The sequence below is a fragment of the Periplaneta americana genome, chromosome 17 (genome assembly GCF_040183065.1).
Source record: "Periplaneta americana isolate PAMFEO1 chromosome 17, P.americana_PAMFEO1_priV1, whole genome shotgun sequence".
NCBI classification, from domain to species: domain Eukaryota; kingdom Metazoa; phylum Arthropoda; class Insecta; order Blattodea; family Blattidae; genus Periplaneta; species Periplaneta americana.
Genome location: NC_091133.1, coordinates 11,492,430 through 11,517,100, shown reverse-complemented (window position 1 = coordinate 11,517,100; position 24,671 = coordinate 11,492,430). Strand labels below are relative to the sequence as shown.

Below are 24,671 nucleotides of genomic sequence, written 5' to 3'. Positions count from 1 at the left end.
CATACATATGTCTTAATATTTTGTGTCTCACTGTACCCACTACTCCCCTACAATATCACTCATCTAACCAAACTAACCTAGACTTAGTAACGTATACTTAACAGCAAAAAGAATGGGCCGACTTTTGGTCAATAGATATGCTAAGTTCTATCGCGCTGTTCACTCGTGTAAACGAACTATACTTCAAGGCACTGCTGTGGTGTCTCTTCATTGAAAGTCGTCCGTCTACAATGTAGACAACCTTACGAGCTGTGTGTGGCCCAGTGGTAGGATGTCTAACACTCGTAGCAGAGGTTGTGAGTTCACCTCCCGGTACGGTAAAATAAAATCATTTTATTTTAGTTTTTAATTAATTTATTACTTTAAATGTGAAATGGCATTTGTTCATAAACTTCGTTATGCCTGCCTTGTAAGTACATTATTGCCCATCACTTATGAGCTATTAAGAGGCGAGATCTGGCGTGTATAAACAAAAATACTTGTTTCACGTCCTATAAAAACCGGACGCATATCAATCACAAATAAATAATTAAATAAACAAAAAACAAAATAATTTAATATGTTAACAAAAAAAGACTTGTGGTGGGGACTGGTATCTCGTCCACAAATCACCTACGTCAACAACTGGCCTCATTCTGCGCGGCATGGAGTCCCCAAGATTATGGAACAGGTTAAATTCATGGCCACCTCTTCCCACGCATCTAGAACTTTGTCGCACAATTCGTCAGCTGTCCAAATGGGTGATTGTTCTGTCCAATTAGAGCATAGGATCCGTTTGACTACAGCCCACAAATTTTCAATCGGATTCATATCTGGTGATTTTGGAGAACAGTCGACCACCTCCTCATAAACCATCTTTGAATCCAGTTGGTGGTGTGTACCGGGTGATTATCCTGCTGGAAGAAAAGTGTTCCTTGTGGATATCTTTCTCGGGCAGAAGGAATCATTACATTTGCCTAAATGAGTTCGCAGACTTCTGCCATAAACCGACCGTGGATGCGTTCCAGAAGTCCTGCCTCATCGTATGACATCCACCCCCAACACGCGATGCTCACGTGACCTGACCTGTTAAGTCGTCTCATGAAGCATTCATCATATCGTTGGCCATCCATACGATAAACTAGGGGAGGACTATCGTTGCTACTGGAGACAATTATCTCGTCGGAAAAAATGACATTTCTCCAATCGAAGTCCTGTCGGAGAGTAACATACGCTAGAAGGTCCACGCCATGCTCCATTGTCAAATTTTATCTTCTCACAGCTCGACGACACCGTATGAAATGCTCTCTAAAATGTCTCCTCACGGTATGTGGGAAACCTGGAAAGTTGGACGCCATCTTGAGTTGAAAGGCAGTTCTAAAGGGGTGGTTCTCAACTTGTATCAATAATATGGCGTCATCTTCCCTATAAGCGGCCGACCAGGAATGGGGCGATTCACAACTTCACCATTCTCAATAATAAATTTTGCCCACCCCTTAACAGTTGACAATGGGACTCCAATTTCTCTGGAATTTCTCTGGCCGCCATCGATGCAAAATAACCTACGAGATCCAGGGCCTTGTTGATAGAGTTGTCTCTCTGCCATCTTCAAGCCTAATGACGAGACAGAACGTTTTATTAACAGACAGGAGTATAGTGCTTGAAAAAGAGAGGGAGGATTATTATTTATTAGAGTTTGGGCATATTCTAAGAGATATCGCGACATAAATATAGCTTTGCGAGACATATATGATGTCAAATTTGTAATTAAAAAAAAGGAAGATTGTAGGAGATTCGAACTTTGTGCTACTACTATTAACTCACTCAAGAGGCCAATGCCGTAACGAATTACGCTACTGAGACTGTTAATATCGTTTCAGTATAATACGTGCTTTTCCTGTTCATATTCGCATCAGTTGATTTTGCATTTATCAATTTTATTATTATTTCACTCCTCAGAGGCTCTGATGTATCTAGAATTAACTCTCTGTTCGATTTTATAACATATTTTAGACTCTTAAACAACGGCAAATTTAAATGGTTTAATTATGTGTTACCTGGTGAACTACGGCTTTGACGAGACGAGCATGCGCAATGTTAAGTGTCTGGAACTTAAGAAATTGTCGGCGGCCCATTCTTTTTGCTGTTAAGTGTACATAAAGGATTGAAATGATACCTTTATTGTACAATTAGGTTCAAGAAGAATGGGCCGACACTTGGTAGTTTAAATGTAAAGTTTTTAAGTCAGGGTCACACAAGTAAACTCATTGCATCCGAAGGCAATACTGTGATGTTTGTTCTGGTTGATTCTTTGATTGTGATCCATCTACAATGCAGCAAGTGCTACACATTGATGTAGCGTAGGGGTAAGGTTTCTGATTTCGGAACCGGACTTTGTAAGTTCACTTCCCAGCAGGGTTGATTTTTTTTATTGTATTAGTTTATAGTTTTAATGACAAGTGTTAGTGGAATTTGTTAATAAACTTGGTTATGCAAGTCTTGCCCACAAACCACTGGAATTAACAACTGGCCTCATTCTGTGTAGCATGGAGTCCACAAGACTATGGGATAGGTCTACATCTGTCGCCATCTCTTTCTATGTATCTAACACTCTGTCCTACAATTCATCTGCTGTTTGTATAAGTGATTCTGCCGAATTAGAGCACAAGATACACACAGACAGGGCCATAAGTGATACTGGAGAAAACTACCTCGTCAGAGAAAATGACATTTCTCCAGTTGAAGTCCTGCCACAAACTAACATCAGTTAGACGGTCCACAACATGATCCACTTTCAAATATTCTTTTGTTGCGGTTCGACGAGCCCTTATGCCACAGTCTCTAAAATGTCTCGTCATGGTTAGTGGGGAGCCGGGAAAGTTGGACATCTTCAATTCAAAGTCAGTCGGTCTCGGTCTTTTCAAGCATATCTTAGGTTGACAACCGTCTTTGATCAATATGTTTACAGTCTGAGCTATGGAAATGTTAAACTGTCAGGTGCTGTATCACCATGGTGACTGGATTTTGAAAACAAAAAACCAGGATAGCCTCGTGTAATTTAAAAAAATTGTACAGTTGATATACAAATTAATAATTTAAATGAACAGTTAACAAAGACAAATAACTATGGAATCAAAATGAATTTACTTAGATCATAACAAGACAAGGATTCAGTTAATATTTTCAGTTTTGTACTTATTGAAATATGTATTCTGACAACAGTTTTGTCTGTTTTTTAATCCAGTTATAAAAACCTACACAAGTAAGATCAAAATGAGATTTCACACTTAAAACTGATTTAACTAAACTAAGTGAAGCCCTGCATTTTTTTTCATCATTCCAATAAATGTTCATAACTATTTCGACACTTGCATTCCTGCCTGGAACTCATAAAATAAATTCGATAAAAACTTATATGTTGCCCCAAAATACAAATTTTCTTTACACTTCTTCACAACAAACATCCACCTGTCAGCTGCACTTGTCTTTTCAGAGTTCTAATTCTTGTCATATATATATTCACAGCTTCTTCAATTTCAATAAACTCTTCATGCTTTCTTGAACTTAGTTCAACATATATTTCTTCTTCAGACTAATCCAGTCAAATACTTTGAAGTCTTCATCATCTTGTGTCCATCTTTCAAAATATTCAACACAGTCATTGAAAAATTAATCCATGGAAGATGAAAACTGAGACAATGTAATGATGCCTCTTCCTCTAATTTTGTTAATAAGTCTTTCACAGCTACTGTATAAAAGTTACGAGATTTACGGCTTTCCAATTTAGTTATGAGCTTATTAATTTCAAAAGAAGCCTCTACACTAGAAATGTTTTCAGACTGAAGAGTTTTGATGGATTCTTGATAAATTTCAATTTGACTTACCAAGAATTTCAACCAAAGATGAGAAGTAAGATCCCCCAAAAATTTTTGAGAACATTAGGCCATCGATCTATAGACATGAGCAACTCTTAGGATAAAAATTCAAATTTTCTTCTTAATGTCTTTGAAACTTTGTTGACAAGTTTCTTGGGAGTAAACTAAGCAATTCATATAATTAAAAACTTTGGACCGACCTAAGTCTATTAGATTTTGACCAAGGTAAAATTTCTTTCGCCAAAATGATGTCCTTCATACTAAAATTATTTATCTCGAACCATTCAAACGACATGTCACATTATATAAACAAATATATATATATAAATATATATATATATATATATATATATATATATATATATATATATATATATATATTTGTATTATAATTTATTAAAAATAATAATTTCAGTTTATCTTGGTACCTAATGAAGTGTGTTTTTTTTCCCAATTGGAAATCTACTTTCTGTCCGTTGGAAAGATAACAAATGTCGGAAAATGTCATATAGGTGAAAACGAACACTGAAAATGGTGTTAAGTACAGAAAAATATATGCGCTTATATTATAAAATGCCCAATTTTTGAGATAATGGGTACAAGATACATTTTTTTAATACTTGAAGAAATGAGTTCCAGATGAAGCTGAAATATTATTTACGAAAATTTTGAAGAAATATTACATTTGTAGATTCGATGTATGCCTTAAGACCACCATATATGCCTATAATTTCTGGTTGACAGTAATTTCATCGACCTTGTTTTAGCATGGGCTAAAACGATTTTTTAAATTCCTTGTCTGCAAATGAACCGAATTCTTTCAAGGATTCTGTTCTGATAATGTTAATATTAAAGTAGTGAAATATTTTATATACAATGACTTCAAAATCTACTGCAAGTGAATATGCTGCTCTTTGATTGCTATTATGAATTGTGTGCACCAAAATTTATTCCAATTAATTGTTTATAAATTTTAGATCCTAATTTGCAGTAAACATAGTTTCTTCCCTTCCTTTCAGCGCCACTTATATTTGTATTGGTGTTGTCAGCACTTAATGCAATCACTATGTATAACAAATTATATTTGGCCAGAATTTCAGTCGTGTTTGCTACATGATTTTCAGCACTCTCATTTACAAGGTTATTAAATTCAATTATCTTAATTGCAATTCCCAGGATAGGAACAAAATACCTCGTAAGTACAGGCACAATTTTCAAATCTTTACGGTTGAAGGAATCAATCATCACACAGATGAATCCAGCTGCTTCCAGATCTTTCACAACTGCTTTCATAGCAAAAGAAGCCAACAGTTTCACTAAAATCTCCTCATATTTGGTAAGACTGCAAGTAAATGTGCTTCTATCGCAAACCTTCCTAACTATTGAAGTACAGCCCATGGAACGAAAACTATGGTTATGTCTGACGGTGTGGTAAGTCAAGGTACCTTCGTCTGCTGCAAGTTTCAGTTCTTTTGACCTGCGAAAGCTGTTTCAAAGAAGACAATTTTTTTCCAGGAGAATGGTAACGTTGCTTATTTATAGTTTTTTCTTCCAGTTATGATGAATTATATATTACTGGCACCACTTATATTAATAGTATGAGGGACAGTGAAATAAAAACGGGTCACCATCAGTCTTACTAATAAACCGTGTATAGTTTTTATACGAGACTTATGCAGAGTTGAGACAGAAAACTTTACTAATAAACCATGCATAAGCAATGGATGTATAAACAGTCTGTAACTATACAATGGGAATTGCTTTGCAGTAGTTATATACACGAAACCCCTTGTTTAAGCCTTGTATATAGGGAAAAAATGGCTGCCTCTATAACAGCTGTTCATATCGACTGTCATTTTACGATGATAGATGCCTTGTAACCACAGAAGAACACACCAAAGAGCACAGAATAAGTAGAATAATATTGCTGTAGCTTGTACTCTTTGACCAATATATAGTGTGTAATCGATCAGAGCCAGTGGAACTGTCGATACTTAACATGGCATACTAGAGCGCTCTACCAGATGCAATAGAGAATCTCAGATATTCTATTACCTTTTGTAATGAAGTAATGACGAAACTATGACGTAGCTGCGTTAACAGTTATACTGTTATACACGATGAATGTAGTGATTATTAGTAAGGAATTTACACACGACTTATAAACGAGTTACTCATTGTATAAGTATAAGACAGTTAAACGTCTGTATATAGAGTTTTTATTAGTAAGACCGCATGTGTATATCTCACAGCGGGCAAGTTGGTACCACTGGAATTTAATTCCTGAACTGACATCTGGTGGAGATTCGCGAAAGCACAGTTACAACCTCTGCTTACACCCTAGTCGTTCTTTTATTGTGCTGGAAGTGAGGTTAGAGACATGTGTGTTCATCCAACATCACTAATGGAGACAGGTAAAGAACAGCGAGGTATAGTGCGATTTTTGACTGCAGAAGGAGTAGGACGAGAAATCAATCGTCTCATGTCTGCTGTTTACGGCAAACACACCATGTCATGTTCGCATTTACTGGAATGGTACAAGAGATTTCGAGAGGGACGCGTGTCACTGCAAGACGATGCTCGCCCAGGACAGGCTCATCGTGCTATCACTCCTGCTGTTACTGCTGAGGTTGATTGTCTTACACAGGGGAATCGATGGATCACTGTGGAAGAACTTCGTCGTTTGATGGGAATAAGTCACGGTTCCGTACACGTCATTGCGATGAAGCACCTGCATTACCGAAAAATATGCGCGCAATGGTTTCCATATCAGTTGACGGAGGAAAGAAAACAGAATGGCTGCTTCACTGGGTCACTTGCAACGATATAACGAGGAAGAGTATGCATTTCTGTCCCATATTGTCACTGGGGATGAATCGTGGTGTGACCATTTTGAACCAGAGAGCAAACGGCAAGGCCAACAATGCAAACACATGGATTCTCCCCCACCGAAAAAGTCAAAAGCAATATACAAAAGTTCCGGTAAAGTCATTTTGACATTTTTCTTCGATTCCAGGGGTCCTCTGCTTGTTGAATTTCTCGAGCATGGGACCACAATCAATGCACAGTGTTATGAAGAAACTTTACAGACACTGAGATAAGCCATTAATTAAGTCAAAATGCCCTGGAATAATATCGAATGGCAAAGATAATGCCCGCCCACATACTGCCAATTCCATGAGGAATACGATTCAAAGATTTGGTTGGGAAACTCTTCTATACTGCCCCCCCCCCCTACAGCCCACATCTCTCCCCATGCAATTTTCACATTTTTCGAGGGTTGAAGAAAGACATTCATGGACTTCGTTTTGCATCAGACGAAGACGTGGGTAACTGGGTAAGGAACTGCTCCGGTAAACAGCCCACAAGCTTTTTCAAGAATGAGATTGATTGCCTTGGCTCACAGTGGGATAAATGTTTAAACAGTTTTGGAAATTACTTTCGAGGTAATAAATGTTCTATTATACTTTTTGGCATCTGATCTGAATTTCATTTGACTGCCCCTCATATAAATTATATGAGACAAAGAAAAAGGCAGAAAACAGGAGAGATTCAAGAAAACTGAGTTTGTAGTGAAAGATCTGCCCTTAGACAGAACAGTGTAACTGCATGCAGTTCAAGCCTAGTTTTTGTGCAACAGATTTTAATCCATTTTTGGTGTAGACCCATCAAGTTTCAGGGCTGAAAAATACTTGAAAATTTCCATATCTTTAGCTGCTCGAAGTTAAAGGTTACAATATCCCATGATAGAATTAAAAAATCTCTTTTAGCACATTTGTAAAAAGCTCTTAGACCTATCACAATTCCTCAAACACATTATATAAATTTACTGGCTACAATCAGGGATGGTGATACTGGTCACCAGCCTTATGTACGTATTTATTCACACTGCAATGGGTATATACCTGGTGGCAGTGGTAACTAATTACACTCAATATTGACAATAATAAACACAATTAATAAAAAATACAATTAATAATAATACTAATAATTAATACTAACAATAATTTATAGTAATAATAATAATGATAATAATAATAATAATAATAATAATAATAATAATAATAATAACAACAGGGAACATCCTAAATTAAATGAAGCACAATCACTTAAAATAACATTTAAAGTAAATCTAATTTGTATCTTAAACCTAAGTTCGAACTAAACCCCACGAGTATGATATGTTCATATCTGCACAAGTACCTTTCAACACTACATTCATTTCGCTGTCAACTCACTCACTGCACTGGAACTACGACACATTTCACTGATTCTATCCTGATTTCACTAACACTTCAAAAACATTTCACTGTTCAAATACTTTGCACTGCCACTATAAACTATAAAGCCTCACTGACAGGAACACGTTTCACTTACATAACACACTTCACTGACACCACATAATTCTTCACTGATACAGCACTTCAATAACAAAATATCATTTACACCCTTTAAATACTGTGTATAATTACCGTCTATTAGTGAAGTCCTTAAGCCTATTTTTTAAATACATTTTTGGTTGTTGGTAAAGCCTTTAGTGAGTCTGCAGGTAAAGCATTCCAGTCCCTGATAGTGCGATTGAGGAAAGAAAACTTTCCAGTGTCCGTCCTCTGTCTTCTTTCCCTCAATTTATATGAGTGGTCGTTCCTTGAAGAGTAATTTGGCGGCTGCAACCTATTTTTTATTATGTTGGGACCTGACAAAATATCCGGCCAGGCCAATGAAATACTGGGTAGTTGGCAACCATATCTTCAAGGTGATTGGAACTTCACACTTTCTCTGTTTTCTTTCATTACATTACCAAGACCTTTCCATTCTCTATCTTTTAAGACATAGTTCTGTTTCAAAATCAAAAACAGCTATTTAAGATACATATGCCTGCATTTCATAATATGAAAATCTAACATGAAGCACAACCTAATAATGCAGTGAAGTATGAGCAGAAAGGAAAAGCTTCAGCTAGCTGCTGCAAAAGAAACGCAACCTTTAAATACAGAAATACGATCCAGCATAACTTGTCGAAATTTTCGCACCACTCGAATAGCACAGCAAGAAAAACAGCGAAGTAGTACAATGCACAAGGATTGCAGCCACAGTAGTAATGTTGCCAATCAAAGTAGTGACTTGATCGTACCCTAAAAGAGATCATGGTGCTAGGATATCAGAATAATTAAGCAGCAGATATATAGGAGTTGCAATGTGTTACTTATCAAGTTACTGATCATTTTAGTGAATATTACGTCATTTCAGTATAAGATGTACCAGTATTGAAATAGTATCATACATTACAAGATTTATTCCTTTCGTCATCATTAAATGAAGTTATGAAAGAATGGAAGAAGCAAAAGCAGCACAGTATACTCACTTCTCAGTCAACACTTCATCCTCTTCTGAAGATATTTCCACTTTCTGTTCCTGCTGAACTCTGGCCACAGCGAACAAATCTTCCTGGAAAAATGAGTAAATAATGAAGATAGTTTTAATTGACCATATGTGTCTTTGGTTTCCCATTTCAGACATCTCAGTATTCAAACCTAATCATTCCAATCTACTTTTTCGGCAAGATTGGAATGACTTTTACATAAAACCTAATATCTTCCCCCTAACTGCATTGATTTACGTATTTAATACATCCTTCCTTAAATTCAGGCTGTTTGCTTGTATTGTAACGCAGTGAAATCAAGTTTCAATCTTGAAAATATGTACCTGTCATGTATAAATGGCCTACAGGACAGTGATCAGAATTTGCAAGAATATTTTATGTATACAAACGGTAAACAGGTTATACATTCAAACATTAATATATTTTGCTGTTGAAGGTTTTATTACCTCAAGATGCAGACTATCTAACACGACTTCTCCTTTTGACATAAGATAGCAGAAAAGAGAGGTTTTGTCACCACATGTGCAAATTAATATGTAATACAGATTGTTGCTGCGGATTCAGAAGATTTATAACCCCAAATGAATTCAGGTATGGAAGCTGGAATTTATCATAATTGTGCAGATTGAAAAACAATTGAAGGACAGATTTCGTGGCAGATTGAAGACTATGGGAAACAACGTAAATGCCGATTTTAACTGTAAGTCCAGAACATTATAAAAAAAATCAGAATATGAAATGCACACTGTGAATTAGGTTGCCAGGGGACAGCAGATGAGATGTTCCAACAGTGTTGCATATTTTCACAGATTTCTATATAACAGAACACACCCATCTCTGTTATAAGGGGAAAAAAATATAATAATAATAATAATAATAATAATAATAATAATAATAATAATAATAATGATGATGATGATGATGATGAAATAATTATTTGGCATTTGGGGAATTCGGAATAATAATGAATTAAACAAACTCATTAATAACAATAATAATAATAATAATAAACTATATAAAGCGAAAAGACTAGCTTGGTTTGGACATATAAACAGCAAGAACGAAGATAGGTTAATAGACAGATCTATGACTGGCAACCAATAAACATAAGGAACAGAGAAAGACCAAAAAAAACAGATATATAGATATTGTCCTAGAAGACATAAGAAAGATGGAAATAAGGAATTGGCCAAAACAGGAATGAATGGCGGAAAGTAGTTGAGAAAGTCAAAACTTCTATGAATTTGTAGTAACTAACGAAGAAGAAGATTACTTTTATTATTATTACTATTGTTGCAATTACTATTAATTTTATTAGTATTATTATTATTATTATTATTATTATTATTATTATTATTATTATTATTGTTATTATTATTACACTACCATAATTTTCAATAAACTTACTTCATAACAAAGTCAGAGGACTTCCAAATCTTTTGTTTGTATTGTATAAACATTTACATCTGTTTCAACTCATCGTTCAATATATAGCATAGGAATTGCTACATCAGTAACAAATAAAAAAAAAATCGTAAACTGAGAATGAAATGTCTTCCTACGCACAATTCTCTCTGTGTATTCGAGACAATTCCCTGTTCCGTACCTAGGGTTGCCAACTCTCCCATATTTCCCGGGATCTCCCGTAATTTTTAAAGTCTCCCGGCTCCCATATTATTCTACTCTTCGAGCATTCTTCTCCCTTATTTTTATATAATGTAAAAAATTTTATTCTAAACATTTGATTTTTTCGTGATTTGTTTATATGATGAGGTTTGTTGAACAAGAGACACATTAAAATATGTAGATTTATAGAATGTAATGCTTGGCAAGAATGGGTTTTAAAATCAAACAGAAATAACGTTACAAATATGGAAAAAAAACTGGCTAGTTTTGTTCTAAGCATATCAAGTAGTAATGCTCATACAAAGAGGGTATTACATATCATAAATAATAATTGGACAGATATTCGAAACATGAGCACGACACATTTAATCAAATCAGAGCTGAAAACTGCAGTCGATTTCATATATTACGCGAGACAAAATCTGTCTCAAAATACTCTTAATTTAAGCCTAGCTGTTAAAGTGTAGAATAAAGAATAATTTGCCTATTTTATATGTGAAATTTTGTCGATTCCTTAATCTCCCGTATTTTCTTCAAAAAAAGTTGGCAACCCTATCCTTACCAGAAATATATATTTGCAAATTATTATGTTATTCCAAAACTAAATGAAAACCGTCTAATTTGTAAAAGTTATGGAAAAAAGGGAAAAGAGTTAATGCAAAGTGAGACTGTTAATACGTCTGACATACTTAAAAATATATTACTGATACTTATATGTGTATATTGACAGTGAACCACTCTCATCAACTTCGGTTTTAACCATATAGGAAAGCTAATAGGCGCTGGTGTGGTTTCTTCAATCTTTATCTCTGATTCGATATCGTAACTCTGGTCCACGCATTCTGTCTTCATGTCCGTCAATTTCAGATGCGATAAATTCCCTTCCTACACAAATGCAAATTGGTCTTATTCGGTAATAATATATAATACAAATAGTTTCAGTGGACTTAGAAGATTCACATCTCGAAATGGATTGAGCGAGGGAAACTGAAATTTGTCATTGTGAAAGTTTGTAAAATAAAAAAAAAATAAAATAAAAACAGTTTCGTGAGAGAGAAAGAGAGTTGGGGCAGATCAAAATCCGAAACAGACGGTGTTAATGCTGATTTCATAAATGCAAGTCCAGAAAATTATAAAAAACGTTCTAAAAGGATTATACCAATATACTGTGAATCAATTTGAGAAGGGACAGAAGTTGAGTTACTCAACAGTGTGGCGTATTTTCACAGATCAGTTTGTAACAAAAAAAAACCAAATTGTTATGAACAAAGTTGCATTATTATATTATTATTATTAATATTATTATTATTATTATTATTATTATTATTATTATTATTATTATTGTTATTATTATTTTCTATAAACTTATTTCTTAAAACAGTTAGTTAGATAACTTCCAAATCTCATGTGAGTTTTGGATAAACCTATCGATGAATGTCTAGCAATGAAGAAAAATTTTGTAAAGTTAAATGAAATCCTGTCCCTAGGCACAATAACTTCGTTCATATATTCCAGATAGTACTCTATTAACTACCGGAAATATATATTAGCGAATTATTATTCTATTCCAAATCTAAAAATGGAGGAATTTCAAGTTTACAAACTATTGGAAACAAGAAAAAAGTTAATGGTTTTGACATATTAAAAATTCACTACCTGTACATCAATTTCACATCTCACGAATTCAAAGGTCGTAGGCGCTGGAGTGTCTTCAACTTTTATTTCTGATTTGATTTCGGAACTGTGGTCCATGCATTCTGCCTTCATTCCCATCACTTCCAGATGCGATAAATTCCCTTCCTATGGAATAAAATGACAATATGAATGATTTTATTCCGCTGTTTTAAAATTGACTTAATTTTTAACAGCCGTCAATCTGATTCTGCATGCCATTATTGGCTATATCTCTGCACACAGGCAACAAGTTAGATAAGACAACTGAAGGCAAAAAGGGAACAAGATCTTGGGGACACAGGCAATCACTGATAATGGGCCAGCTTTTCCTTGTGCAAATAATTTACATACTATGATGTGTGTACAATAATCTGATATATATGAAGAGTTTGCGGGAAAAACGATGAATGTCACAGTTTTCTTAAGGTTAATGTCATTATCTAATTCAATGGATTACTGCGAAATTTAATGTTGTTCTTATGAAAAATGGTAAAAAAGAGAATTATCACCACGAATACAGTAATCCTTTCCTTTTTTTCTATAGAAACAGCACTATATCTTGCAGTTATAGACTCAATTAGATCATTACGTAATCCTTAATAGAAATGTGACATTCATCCTTTTTCCCGCAAGCTCTTCATAGTATATATATATATAGTACACCATATGTGCAAATGTGTTTTCGAGTAAGATATTTTATTAATCAATGTCAGAACAATAACAAATACATCCTTTTCTGGCACTTTTAAACAAACAAATATAGAAACAGGGAGACTTTTCACTTTACCTCTGAAGAAGCCTTATTTTCTTTTAATTTGTATGTGTTGTCTTGTAGTAAGTCCAAAGAATCATTCTCAGGTTCCATTTTGATTAAATTCATCACAACTGAAAGAAGAGGTCATGTAACTGAGAGTGATTTATAGAAACTGAGTTGTTGAGAAAATTTTATTACAAGTTGCTACCCTCTAATTCACACAATTCTTAACCATACTCATCTACTTTCACAATAGACCTGCCAAGACCCTGGAATTAGCTATTTGCTAGTATTAGGGACTGTCGAAATAAAATTACATCAAAACAAACTTACTAGACACTTCGTCAATAATTGAGACTCGTCCAGTCATGGCTTCTTGTAAATAGTTGTCTTACTCTAGCATAAAATACTTCAACCTCTAATACCTTCATCCATACATAGCCTAATTATTCTACGTTTAATAAGCACTTCAGTAACTAATTTATTCTCTGCTTTTAACTTCTACAATAACTTATCTACTTACATTCTTGAATACACTCTATGGATGCCACTCTCAGTGTTCTCTGTCAAATCTCTTTGTATTCTCAGTCCACTCTAATCTCAGTCCAATCTCTGTCCTGTGCCTGTAGAGTAACAGTTAGAGCGGGTTTGATTCCCGGTTGGGGCGTTACCTGGTTGAGGTTTCTTCCGGGATTTTCCCTCAACCCAATATGAGAAAATGCTGGGTAACAATCGGTGCTGGACCCCGGACTCATTTCACCCGCATTATCATCTTCATCTCATTCAGACGCTAAAATAACTTAAGATATTGATAAAGCATTGTAAAATAACCTACTAAAATAAAAAAAATCTCTGTCCTGAGTCAAATCTGTGTCCTCTCACTTCACTGTGCGTACTCTCATTCCGCTATGTGTACTCTCGGTCCACTCTCTGTCAATCACTCCAATCTCAGTCCACTCTGTCCTCTCAGTTCACTCTGTTCTTTCAGTCCACTTCATGTCCTCTCGGACCATTCTGTAATCACTCTCTGTCCCCTCAGCCCACTCTCTCTGCTCTCAATCCCCCCCCCCCTGTTCCCTCAGTCCACTCTCTATTCTGAGTCCACTCTGTCCTCTCAGTTCTCTCTGTCCTATCAGTCCACTCTAAGCAGTTTCAGCACAGTCTACTATATACAGTCGCGAAGCTCAATATGTAGTAAAAATGCAAACATGGGTAGTTGCCCACCACTAGGATCGCAACTATCGCCTCATCATCGCAGATCTCTCGCCTAGTAGACAACAAAATATGTTACACTTTCGTTGTGTTCTTTTGGAAAAATTAACACCTTCCTTCCCTTATTGAAATATTAAATGCATAAAGTTAATTTCATTATTTTAATAAAGTATATTAAATTCCACCATAAACTCGAAGATACCTGCAAGAAATAGGTTAATATTATTTTTGTTTGTGCAAAACGAACTGAAATTTACTATAATCGCTTCACTCAGTCAAGATTATAGCGATAATTAACTATGAAACCAATAAATATTAATTTGCATTTCCCTTTACAACAATAATAATGGAAATATGAATTAATGGAGTAATTTACGTGTACCGGTACTTGTAGTGTAGGCTACGTAGTTAACAAAGTGGGATGAGGTTAAGCAATAATAATCACACCAGAATTGGAAATAACACGTGATCAATAAATTTTATTGTAAAAGACTTTTTCTACGTCTCTAGTAAAGTAACAAATAAAAATAACAACAAAATTAACAACTATAATTTAAAACATAACCTTTGAAAAGGAAAGTCAGCCTAAGCAATAATAATCCCACCAGAATTGAAAATAAAACGTGATCAATAAATTTCATTAAAACAAACTTAATTTTTTTTCGTCTCTAGGAAAATATTATTATTCCAATTATTGTATTTTAGCCATTAACATTTTCATTACAATCAATAATGAACATTTCACAAGCATCAATGTGAAATACGCAACGAGCTAGCACTCGATGGAAATACGACACAGTCCAAAGTCGACCGTGGACAGTCTTTTGTTTCTAGTTGCTAACCGCTTGGAGCGCTTTATCACGAGATTTGCAAAAAATCACCTCAAACTTCGCGACTGTATATAGTAGACTGTGGTTTCAGTCCACTCTGTCCCCTCAGTCCACTCTCTCCTCTCAGACCGTTCTCTATACTCTCAGATCACTATCTGTACTCTCAGTTCATTCTGTCCTATCAGTCCTATTTCGGTCCTCTAAGTCTACTCTCTTTACTATCAGTCCACTCTAAGTCCTCTCAGCCCACTCTGTCAACTCTCTAACCTCTCAGTGTAACCTCTGTCTTCTCATTACACTCTCTGTCCTACCAGTCCACTCTCTGTCCTCTCACTCCACTCCATGTCCTCTCAGTCCACTCTGTCTGCTCAGTCCATTCTCTGTCTTCTCAGTCCACTCTATGATCTCTCAGTCCAAGCTCTGTCCTCTCAGTCCACTCTCTGTCCTCTCAATCCAATCTTTGATCTCTCAGTCTACTCTCCGTCCTTTCAGTCCACTCTCTGTCCAGTCTCAATCATCTCTCTATCCTTTCAATCTACTCTCTGTTCCTTCAAGCCAATCTCTGCCCTCTCAGTCAATTTTCTGTACTCTCTGTCAATTTAATCAACTTGTATGTAATTATTTATGTTGCCTATGTTATTTATTGACGACAGATTTCCAATTTTTGCAAAAATACATGGTTGGCAATTCTGTGTTACGAGATGAAAAATAAACCGTGACTCGTCTAGGATATTAGGGACGTATGGGATGTCTATTATCATAAGATCTTCTATTAGGTGCTAGCTATTTTGCAATGTTTTGGTAGTAACAAGACAGTGTCAGGTCCATCAAAGCGGCTTCACTCCATCCAATGGAGTAAGCTCATCCTGTATACTTTGTCTTCCGTGCCCTTTGAGACAATCCGTCAATCTGCACAATATAGTATCACAAATTACTTACGACGATTTTTACTTCCAAAATTATCACAAAAAATGAGGATTACCAATACATACGTCACTATCATAATCAGGCTTGCCAACAAGAAACAACTGCAAGAATAGCACTGTAATTTCTCAGTTATCAGGAATGCTGAAAATTTGCTCAGTTTGTATTGGGAAAATTTTAGAACATGGATTGCACCTTCCATCCCCTCCCCAAGTCACTAAGGGACGGTGGGAATTATGGATAATAAAGGGGTGAGGGGTACGATAACATAAGCTGTGGGGGGAAAAAGAATTACCTGCTTGAGGGTAATTTCCCTCTTCCTTTCCCTCCTGTCTTCTCTCTTTCTCTCTCTCTCCTTCCCTTCATGGGGTGGTATTCTGTTTTTCTATGTCCTTGTTGTTATTCTTCTTCATGTGTTGAATCCTCTAGTCCTCAGCAGTCTCTCTGGAGAACACGTGTTCTTGGGTGAAAAAATTCGGAACTCGTATATATATTCACGAAGAAGGAAAAAATGCAACATGCTGGACGCAAGTGTCAATCATGAAGAATAAATTACTGTGTAGACGTGATGGTATTTAAGATAAATCATCGTGAAAGTAATATTTTTTCGTTTGTAATAATGTTGAGGGATATATATATATATATATATATATGTTATAATGAAGCGATTTTAAGTTGTATTTTAAGTGCATAAATAGGGATATCCTGAACTAGCACCAACAGAGAGCACACGTGTACTATGAGGGATGCGCTTTGCGTGTGCATTTGTTTTTCGGTATATAAACATTGAGGATATAATATGTAGTGTATTAGTATATTAAATACTCTTAAAAACAACTAAAAATGGCAAATTTTTGTTATGTTCCTATATGTAAACACAAGGGAAAGCTTTTTGTCTTCAATCAGATCCCGAAATATTCTGAATATATGCTTTAAATCTTAAAAAATATAAGTAATTAAATTGCGCCTCGAAAGTGCTAGCTCTTAAATGAAAGTAACTACTTCAAGTAAGTAATTGTTGACTACAGTTTCATTTTGGAAGAGGAAAAAGAAAATTTCATAAAAACCAGTGGCGGCTCGTGGGTATTGAATTAAGGGGGGCTGCATACAAAAATAAACCAAGCTACTTATTTTATTTAAAGATTAGTTCCATACGCCTTGTCTTGTAGGTTGCAAACTTTTGAATCATCTCCTTATTAAAATCCGGTATGTCGTTTAACATAGTCTTTACAATGGAAAACATAGCTAATGCGGTCACTTCTCTCATCATATTTCTAAGATAGGATTTTACTCTCTTCAAACACGAAAAGCAACGTTCTGGTTCGGAAGTGTCGTTGGTAAGCTTATAGTGATAGCTATGCGTAGTAGTTTCACAACTTCTGAAAATGAGGCCTGCAAGTTCTCAGATAGAAGAAACCGCAAGAGCTTGACTGCGCCACTGATATTTCTGAATTTTTGTCTCTGATACAACACAGTGAGTTCCGTTTTTAGTTTGTCTTTATCGAACATTGGAAAAAGCTTCACACATACATTTAGGTCACTTTCAGGAAATGAGCTTTTGTAGCATTCAAATTTTTCTTGACACAGAAGAGAAGATAATATCAGATGATCTATGAACTGGAATCGGGTGTTAGCTTGTGTGATAATGAGGTTATACACTTCCTTGTCTGCCGCAACCTGTGTCTGAATCCCTTCGACCTTACGACGCTTTTTAGGGTTTTCATTTTCACAGATCTCGCTGCTCAACTATGCACTGTTCCGTGCTTGCCTAATTTATTGTGATGTTAGATGTTTCAGATTCCATTATGATTTGAAAACTCTCTAGCAATGGCTCCTTCTCATGAACAATATTTACTGTTCTTATTTTAAAACTCCATCTTATTGCCCCAGCTGATGGAATTGTCTTTGAAACACATTAATCTAATACAGACTGTGTGGAGATCGAGAGAAGAAAGCAGGGATACTGGATAAATTAGCAAAAAATATGCGAGCCTTTGTATTTTGTTTAGGGCTCTTTCCATTATGAGATTCAACTGATGGGCACTTAATTTCACATTTCTCCTGATTTTGCTAAGGTACTGAACTGAATAGACTGTAAATATTGTACATAATTAAACATTGTTGCACTTGTTATACTCACAACATTAAAGAAAATGTATTTAAAACTGCGCGCTACTGACAAGCTGCTGCAAATGATGCAGCGCCTGGAAACTCTGGATTCACGGCAAGGGGCAGCAGGGGGAGGGGTAAAACTAACGCGCAAAACATCCGAGACGAGACTGGCAGCTCCAGAGGAGGAAGTGGCTTCACCCTATAGTCCTTGTCTCTGGCTTCGCTCTGGCAGCACCAGGGGAGAAAGTGACTTCACTAACGATTGCGTACATGTCAATGAGAGCGAAATTTAAAAAAAAATTCGAGCCGCTAAATAGAGACTGTATAATAAATGTATTTCACAACATAAAACGAGACATGAACCACAAATGTCTGGGGGTGCTGCAGCTCCGCAGTCCCTCTTCCAAAGCCGCCCCTGATAAAAACCTATTCAACCTTGATAGCGAGCTGTGTTAGCTTAGATTATATGCAGTAGTTGTAGGAGTCTCCGAAGTTTACGCCTACAGTAAACTCTCGATAAACTGGGATGTTTATTATCCAGGACAATCCGTAGTGGAACCCATTTCGTGAATAATGTTTTTAATGTACTATACCCTAATTATTAAAACCATGTTTTAACTTCAAATTTTCAAACTCATCCTACATAGTATTCAAAACTGCATGTCCTTAACCTACAAAACACACGACTAATCGTGATACTACTGCGATCATATTATACCATCTTATTAAAAATTGCATTTGATCTTTCTGCAACTACAGAAAAAATGCAAGGAATTCAATCTCGATAGTCTCTTCCCTATAAAAAAACACATTGGTGGCTGCATATCCTGTTTTTAGCGTACGGTTCTTAAATACTAATTATTAAAGAGGGCAATAACACTTTCGACATATTTCCTATTTTTTTATTCGTGCATATTTTTCTCAAAGTTCTCGTTTAGGTTCATGAACATTCAATTTACTCGTATTTATATTCTGCATACTGCAGATTTCCCCACCCATCTCGGGGAATCGCTGAATATTATACCGGTACAGGTTTACGTTATTATTTATTGTAAATTAAATTTAATTATGAGGTAAGAAAATATTGAATTATATTAAATTATACTAGGTTATACAAAATAACTGTAAATATAATTTTGGCACGCATAGAAAACGAACAAGCGGGAAAACGTAATCAACTGAGGCATATGACAAAACCGTTGCTTACGGGATTACACAAGCTGGCGCATAGCACGATCGAAAGTAGGTCTCTGTGAGTCATGACAATTTCTGCCGCTAGGTTCGCCTCTCTGCCCTATGAAATGATGAATAGTACCATTACAAAGCATTGTGCATCGTGAAAATAGTTCGATTAATTGTGCATTACTGATTGAGTACGAATATTATAAATATGCCAAGCATATTACAGTGTTATTTGAAGTTTGTTCAGCTAAGTTATATTCGAAAATTGTCTGTGTTTTGCTATTTGAAGAACTCGGTACCAACAGGTCGTATCTTTATAGGTTAAGGTAAATGTCAAAGTTCTCTCATATAACAAGCAATGCTATGTTAAAAGTGGCGAATTGCATTTTCCTACTCTCGAATGATGTGACCCGAAATGTAAAATAATTTCATGCATTGTTTCACTTACCAAGCATTACTGATATAGGCCTAATGAAAATGTGAATGACGTGATGTAAACATTGAAGATAATGTTGTTACTGTTTTCCCTTTCTCTTTTAGAAAATACCGACAAAAGTAATGAATTATCTTCAAGCTGTACTTATTAGGTAATTAATGTGTATTTGTCTGTATTTTAGACCTGTGTATTGTTACGTAATTATCAGTGAATTAGGTTATAGAACTTAACAAGGTTAGTATGAGATTAGGTAATGCACCTCAAACTGTAACTAATAATGGCTGCTGCCGAAATAGGCTGAGGTGGTTATCGTGTGAAACAAATTATATCTGGAATATCTAGTTTTATTATATACGGATACGTAAAGTTTTTTTTTTTTTTTTTTTTTTGTTTTAGCATGTGTTTGTAATTTTGTGAGGTTATGTCTAGCCTAATTTCTTTTTATTCTTGTATCATTACCATTACATTAATTTATTTTATATTCATTTCAAGTGTTACATCTATGGTGGCAACTCTACTTATGTTAGGATATGAAGTAACAGTATATATTCAACTTCATCATTTGCTAAAAATTAAAGAAAACTGTATGTGTTCGACTCATTCCATCGTCATTTCTTCTTATGTATGTGAACCACGTTCGTTCTAAAAGTGCTACAATAAATTAACACTATAGACAACGTGATGGAACAATTTACAAGTTACTGTTAAAATGCTCAATATTTTCAAGTGATGCTATACCCATTGTTTCAAAATGTACATACATATTTTTACATTTCTATAAGAGGTGTCATAAATTATTTCAGCATATTTGTAATTCTTAAAATTAATCCTTCTAATTAATACCATAAAGTAATGAAATAATATAGCCTAGGCCTATATGTGATTTTATACTACCGGTATTGATGTTGATCTTGGTAAATTAATCCAATTTCACAGTGTTGTCTTTTGTATTGTGGTTCATAACAATTATCACAGTATGTACGTGGAAATGTTTTTAAAATAATAAATTCTAGCTCATGATTTTAAGTGGTCGTTTCAATGGGAGGTTATATTGGAAAGATGATCACAAATGGATAATTTACTGCAAGATACAAGAGCTGAATATAAGTGAGTGTTCCGTTGAAAGTGAAAGTGAAAATTTCGTTTTACAAGAGCTAAGTAGGCGTACACGCACTAAAATACTACAGCGTTTACTATTACTATGCTCAATAGATTAATCAGTAGGCCTATAGAAATGTTTTCACCACTGCAAGAAAAAATCGCGCAATAATTATACTTCTCAGTTATTGTGACGTCCGTATTTTTTTTAAAAAGAGAGGGAAAAGTTAGGCCTTCTTGCAAATGCGTAATTATGAATTCATGGAAATTAAAGATAATGCAGTACCTTAATTAGTTGCAATATCTTATTTAATAACAATATTAATAATATTGGGTGAAAAGAGTAGGCTATAGTGCGTATATGTAAGATGTCAAGTTAATTTATTTCCGGAAATGTTTGGTGTATGAACTGAAGTACAGAGCAGACAGTCCCTCAGTTTATATGTAATATGTTTTAATATCAAGAATGACAGCCTTTTATTGTAATATAATTGAGGAGTAGAAGTTTGCAAATTACGTCTATTGCCCATAAAATATTGTACGAAGCATTTAATAAGCAATGATGAGTCCTTTAAATGTCCCAAATGTCAATGTCTTTTAAGTGTTCTGCTATGAATATATAGGGCAGAACAGCGCTCCGAGCGGCGGAATTGGCATTACGAGGGAACCACTTGAGACTCGTTTTTCAAGCTCTATGCGCCAGCTTGTATAATCTCGTAAGCAACGGACAAAACATAGCCCTACAACATGTTGCGCCGCATGGGACCTCCTGCCATCTGACGGTAAAACTTCCCATAAGATATCCCTATTAATCTAAATTCATGCGACTAGATGGCGGGCGGGTGGGGGAGTAAAGGAGCGTAGAGTTAACGGGACCTAAGCCACGAAAGGCCAATCAGAGAAAGAAGGGGTGGCGAAATTAACAGGTGACGCTGGACATCTTGGCGTGGCGACAATTTTGTGCCGACGTGCGAAAGGGTTGGATGTGTGACTGTGTTACTCTATCAGCAACATGGAATCGTTCGTCGGTATTTTCGCCGTGCATAACTTTAGCAGCGATATCGGTAAGGCAGGACCAAGCGAGGAGACTTGCTAATATTTCTCATGCTGACGAAAATCGGTATCTTACCGAAAGGTACTTTTCAGTGCCTACAAATAATCAGAAAAGAGCAGAGTCTGCATTTGTTAAATGCGCATCATGTTTTCGAAAAGGCACTTTTCAGTACCCGACACCCCTCGTCAGGGCTTGCAGCCCCGACACCCCGCTTTTTTCCATCATGTGCTACACGTGGGATCTTCATCGGGGCTTGAAGCCCCGATACCCCCCTTTTTTTCATCATGTGCTACACGTCGGCGCGATGTTTACGGAGATCGTCAGTGGCCGCCATGATGTTTCGAGGTGGCGCGTGTCTCGAACGAAGCGAGATGAAGCGTGAGAACGCGAGGAGTCTGCACGGAAAGTAGCTAGTTGCAAGGTGGTGCGCTGGGGGATAGAGGGGAAGGGTGCAATCCATGTTCTGGAGTTTATCCTTTGTACTGAATTTTTGGTTCAAAGAATACAGTATAATTTTCTTCTGTATTTTTTTTTAATTCCCGTTAATCTAATTCTACCATTGTTTAATGCTCCTTCTTCTAAGGGAAAATGTAGAGCGTTTTAACCCTCAAACGGAGTTGTGACTGTTTTATGACATAAGTGGAGTTGTGGGGTCAAAAACGATACCACTACAAAAGGAGGTAAAATATTAATTTTGTTTACATTTGAAGATGGTCTAATAGGAATGTAATTATTATTAAGTTTGTTTACATAAATTAAGGACATATAACTAATATGAGTACAATATAATTATTAGTAATGTGTGCAAGACATTGAAAAACCGATAATCATAACATAATGTAACTCCGAAAGACTGTATGACATTTTTTGAGCTAATTTAAAATTATTATAAAAGATAAACTTCCATTTCGTCATATTTTCTATATAACCATCACATTCAAATGTAGTAATCACACTAAAATTGTGTCTGGCTGCATACTTTGCTGTCAAACTGGATTTCCTTTATTCTCCACATTCTCTACGTGTAACTGATCGGCAGGCCTGGCAAACTGGACGGTCACGACAAACACAGTACTGGTTTGTCTTCTCTCTTGAACGAGGACACAGTGCGCAACGTTTTCTTTTCGATTTGCCGTGTGTTCCTTCCTTCTTTGGCATAGGTTCATTCAAAATCCTGGAAACAATCATTCTGAGTTCCTTTGGGAGTCGGTAATTTACAAGCTTTTCATACAGGTATGGCTCTGTAAGTTATCTTCCTACCGTTTTCAGGAATTCAAAGTGGGAAATGTATTTACAGTCCTTGAATGATGTCTGTATTATATGAGTTGACAACAGTTATATTCAGAATTGCATATAAAATAGCCAGAGATCATTTTCGAGTTCGTCCGCTCTTACTAGATTATGTAATGCACTTTTGGTCAAGGCTATCTACTCCCCCTTTTGTACTATTATAGAAGGAAATAATTTCGGGCTTGCCTGTCTCAGATGTGTCTACCGAAAAATGCATGCTAGAGAGCAAAATAACAGACTCTCCTTTCTTAGACACGTGAGAAATTAATGTGCGGTCATTTTGGAAACCATATTCAGTTGAGTCTACTTTACATTTCCTGTTTGCCTGAAATTCCAGTGGAATGTCTTTCTTGTTTTTCGCATTGCCCCTAAATAAGTTAGTTTACGTTCTTTGAGTTCAGAAACTAACTCCATGGAAGTGAAGTAATTGTCAGCTGTAATATTTCTGTTATTTCAAGAAATAGGCTTCACTAATCTCTGTACTCATTGTGTTGGTTTCTGCAGCGTTTTTTCTTGTGCAGTCAGATCTATCCCATCACTGTCTTTCCCAGCGTATATATATATATATATATGTGTGTGTGTGTATGTGTATGCATTCAAGAGATAATTTGTGTTAGCATCAGACAAAATTATAATTTTCTTCGGCTTACTGGCCATGTAAGCCCTAAGGGTGCTATTCATAGACATTTCGCAGCACGCGCTACGAGCGTACTAAGCTAGCTCCGGCTATCGACTGGTTACTCATATCCTATCGCTAACACTGGTTTATGAATACGAAAAACGCTGATCATCCACCGAAAACCCGCGCTAAAAATGTCTATGAATACGGCTCTTAATTTTCAGCGGCCACGGAAACCTACAAGCATCTCATACACAGGCATAATACATATTATAGCAAGTCTGAGAGTTTTCAACCATTTTGTAAAATATATACGACAGTGTTGCACATGGATCAATTTCCTTCCTTGTTGCTCGTGTTGCAAAATCATCAAGCAAGCAAGCAATATATCAAAATGTATGTTCGTGTGACAGAAGGAATGGCACGTAAAATATCCCTTCCAGTACCATCAGTTGCAAACATGGACTCGAGGCTTTCATGGTTTGATTTGAAAACTGCTGTGTAATATAGGAACCCGAAAAGTGCCCTCAACTCTACTGCATTAGTGTCTCTCAATTCTGTACGAGTTATATCAGAAAAATTGGCTGAGTAGGAACTAATTCTCATTTGTGTGTACAAAAATT

The 24,671-nt window shown here is 35.8% G+C and overlaps 1 protein-coding gene across 7 annotated transcripts in view; it reads right to left on the bottom strand.

The window, feature by feature from the left end:
- LOC138693160 (putative zinc finger protein 66) overlaps positions 1 to 24,671 on the bottom strand; it is a 31,408-nt gene that overhangs the window by 5,637 nt on the left and 1,100 nt on the right. The window contains exons 1-4 of one of the 7 annotated variants that reach the window (XM_069816853.1): positions 13,815 to 20,769; positions 13,325 to 13,422; positions 12,520 to 12,663; positions 9,220 to 9,302 (exon numbers count right to left, since the gene is read on the bottom strand). In XM_069816853.1, the coding sequence (XP_069672954.1) occupies positions 9,220 to 9,302; positions 12,520 to 12,663; positions 13,325 to 13,417 (320 nt within the window). In that variant the 5' untranslated portion in view covers positions 13,418 to 13,422; positions 13,815 to 20,769. Of the gene's footprint in view, positions 1 to 3,396; positions 3,617 to 6,769; positions 8,990 to 9,219; positions 9,303 to 12,519; positions 12,664 to 13,324; positions 20,770 to 24,671 lie in introns of those variants that run through there. The other 6 variants (XM_069816858.1, XM_069816859.1, XM_069816857.1 and 3 more) reach the window with 6 other exon arrangements.